Raw genomic sequence first — 3,492 nt, forward strand, 5'->3', positions numbered from 1 at the left:
TGTTCCATGAAGAACTTCATTTGGACAACTTTACAGGCGATTTTCTCAATATTTAAATTTGTTTGCACCCTAAGATTCCATATTTTCAAATAGTTGCATCTCGGCCAAATATTGTCCTATCCTAACAAAGCACAAATAATCAGATCATGTATAAATCTCAGTTTTGAAAAATTGATCCTTATGACTGGTTTTGTGGTCCAGGGTCACATTTTTGATAAACTGACTATTTACAATCTTTTATACATGTAACTGTCCCTATCCATTCTACCCCTGTGGTCTGTCGTTATTCAGAAAAGAAAGCTTATCCAGGTAGGTCATTGTTTTGCACACTACCAAACTGTAATAAGTCTCCAGCATGCCACAGCTCCGCCCATTCCCCGCCCCTAAATCCCGCCAGGCCACGCCCATCATCCCCACCCCCATTCCAGCAGAGCTGAATAGGAAGTTGTAACAGCAGGCATTATAGCGAATATGTCGGTCGCCAGAAAACCGAGCACTGTGAGTGGCCACCACACCCGCCCGTCTTGCACACAAGCCAATCAGAACGTCGGAGGGGAGGGGCAACGAAACATCCTCTGCTGCAACGTAAACTTTCCTCACAACGTCTTGAGATAGAAGAAAGGCAGGGCCTGAGCAGTAATCTGGAAGGTACTTTTCAGGGTACACTTGATAGGACAAATAATGCGGTTTGTCGGGATCCCGCTCAGGTGCGGCTCGATGGATAACCCTGCCTAGGTAAAGATCATCAGGATGCGTTCTTAGTCCTAGCAGGTATGACGTAAGCGCAGGAAGGTTTAAATACACAGAATCCTCAGAAAGGACAACAAATCGAGCTTGTGGGCAAAAAAGTAGTATCCACCGCAGTGCCATTTTAACTTGTTCCCAGTGTCCTCTCTCCCAGTCACCTCTTGAAACGCCTCCCTCGAACTGGACGATGTCATTGTAGCGCTCAGACTCCTCCCTCACCATCTCAAGCTCCGCCCCCAACGGGGAGGAGCCGAGGAAAAACAAAGTCCGCACGGCAACACGGTGCACCGTCGTTTGATTGGCCCAGGAGTTTCGCACTGCCTCCCTCTGGCTCGAGTTTCCGGGGGAACTCAGGACCAGTGTGAGGATGAGGAGGTCCTGATGATAAAGGCAGGGTTCGGTGTTAATGGGGTAGAGCTGTGAGGTGTTGAGCCTGGTCTCTCTCAGGTCCAGTTTGCGTGCACGCTCACGCACCTCCAGGACAAAGCGGTCGGAGTAGGCGGCAGGAGATGACTGGAGGAGAAATTCTTCCACTATGTCGCCGCCAAATAGTAGCGCGTGAAATAAGATGACGTTGCATAACAGAAAGCACCACTGATGAGTTTGGAGCCGGAATAAACAGATCTGAAAGAGAGGAACAACATATGTGACCCTGGATGACAAAACCAGTCATAAGGGTCATTTTTTTTTAAACTGAGATTTATACATCATCTGAAAGCTGAATAAATAAGCTTTACATTGATGTATGGTTTGTTAGGATAAGACAATATTTGGCCGATACAACTATTTGAAAACCACAAAAATATTTTCATTACTTGACATAAAATATATTTAAAAATTACTTATTTTATTTCAGCTAGTTGTTAGTGTGTGTAATATTTCTCACCATTTAGTCTAACTATAATAATTAATTTAAAACTGAAAAAATAGCATTTAAAAGATGTTTAAAAAAATTAACAATAAAAAATGCGAAAACACTACAACTTGGAAAAAATGACAAATGTACAAAATTAAAGCAAAAACAGAAAACAAAAATAAAATCTCAGTCAAAATATTATCAAAAAAACTATAAAATATCAATGATACTAAAATAGCACTTAAAGGGCATTTGTTGTTGTTTAATACTTAGTGTTAAGTATCAGTTTGGTTAGAGTTTTTCAGTAAATTTTTTTGTATTTATTTTATAATATCTTTATTTTAATTTACAGTCCTAATATTTTAGGGCTATCAATGTTAGTGCTTGATAAATATGTTCAACAGCTTTATATTTCTCATCAAAGCCAGGTTATAAACTTTTACATTATACATATATGGAATAAAAATATAATTACTTTAATATTCATAATTGTTCATAAATTAAATAAAATATTTTTTGTTCTTCCAATTACATTACTTTTTAACTTAACAAAAATATTTATTTTTTTCTGTTATTAGTTGCAACTAAGAATGCATGACCATCACTGATACAATCAGTTGCAATGTTATCTTATTTATTTATTTATATATTTATTAATTTACGCTACTAGTCAAAAGTTTTTAACAGTAAGATTTTATTGTCTTTTAAAGAAGTCTCTTCTGCTCACCAAGCCTGAATTTATTTGATCCAAAGCACAGCAAAATCAGTCAAATTTTGAAATATATTTAATATTTAATATAACAGTTTTGAATCTGAATATATTTTAAAATGTAATTTATTCCTGTGATTTCAAAGCTGACTTTTTTGGATAATTACCCCAGTCACATGATATATATAATTATGTCTTCTTTGATAAATAGAAAGTTCAGAAGAACAGCATTTATCTGAAATAGAAATCTTTTGTAACATTATAAATGTCTTTATCATCACTTTTGAACAATTTGAAGCATCCTTGCTAAATAAAAAGTTTTAATTTCTATAATTTCTTTCGCAAATTTTTTTTTATTTCTGCTACTGTGACCAAAGAATTCTTGCTGGTTCTGCTAGTTAAGCAGTTAACCAGCTGTCCATGTTGATGTCCAGTATCCAAAACACAACATATGCTGGATATACAGACCAGAATATTCAAGAACAGTGCAAACAGGCCATTACAGACAGAAATGATGATAGAAATTGAACAAATATTTACTTACCTTCATGATGTCCCTTTATCTTTCTTTCTTCACTTCTACATCAGTTTGAATTCCTATTCAGTTTTCTGGTCCATGAACTAGTGTGTGTGCTGCTCACCTGGACGTTTTTTCTGCAGTAAGCTGACACCGGGCAGGTAATGTAACCTAACACAGCTCTGTCTCCACTGGGCAAAGATGTCCAGCTTCACCTACAGTAATAATGGATGATGTCAGGATACATTACGAGCAACTCACACACATATTATCCTCAGCCCGTGTCACTTAAAACTACTGTTATGTCCTGATCTAACAGAACATTTGAAAGTAATGAGTTGTAGAATTTGCATTTGATATACTATTGAGACCAGTGTTGGGGAAAGTTACTTTTAAAAGTCATACATTACAATATTGAGTTACTCCCTAAAAAAGTAACTAATTACGTTACTTAGTTACCTTTTATGGAAAGTAATGCGTTACATTACTTTTGCGTTACTTTTTAAATCTGGGCAGGGCTTGCTTGTTTGTTTTTAATATAAAAAGTTCTATTTTTTGCAAATATAAAAGCCTTTTCACACGAAAAGCCTCAGGCTTAGAGAAAAGTAAATTGACGTCTGTACAGTAGACCTCAGAAGAAAAAATGTCAACTCTTTAGCAATA

At 36.5% G+C, this 3,492-nt stretch overlaps 1 protein-coding gene across 1 annotated transcript; it reads right to left on the bottom strand.

Annotated features, from left to right (window-relative positions):
* Positions 1 to 264: 264 nt before the first annotated feature.
* Positions 265 to 2,862, bottom strand: LOC141292095 (beta-1,3-galactosyltransferase 9). Its single transcript, XM_073824055.1, has 2 exons — positions 2,857 to 2,862; positions 265 to 1,371 (listed from the first exon to the last, which is right to left on the bottom strand). Exons 1-2 carry the CDS (start codon positions 2,860 to 2,862, stop codon positions 265 to 267), a joined length of 1,113 nt encoding a protein of 370 aa, XP_073680156.1.
* Between the last annotated feature and the right edge of the window lie 630 nt (positions 2,863 to 3,492).

Source organism: Garra rufa, chromosome 19 (assembly GCF_049309525.1).
Source record: "Garra rufa chromosome 19, GarRuf1.0, whole genome shotgun sequence".
Lineage (NCBI taxonomy): Eukaryota > Metazoa > Chordata > Actinopteri > Cypriniformes > Cyprinidae > Garra > Garra rufa.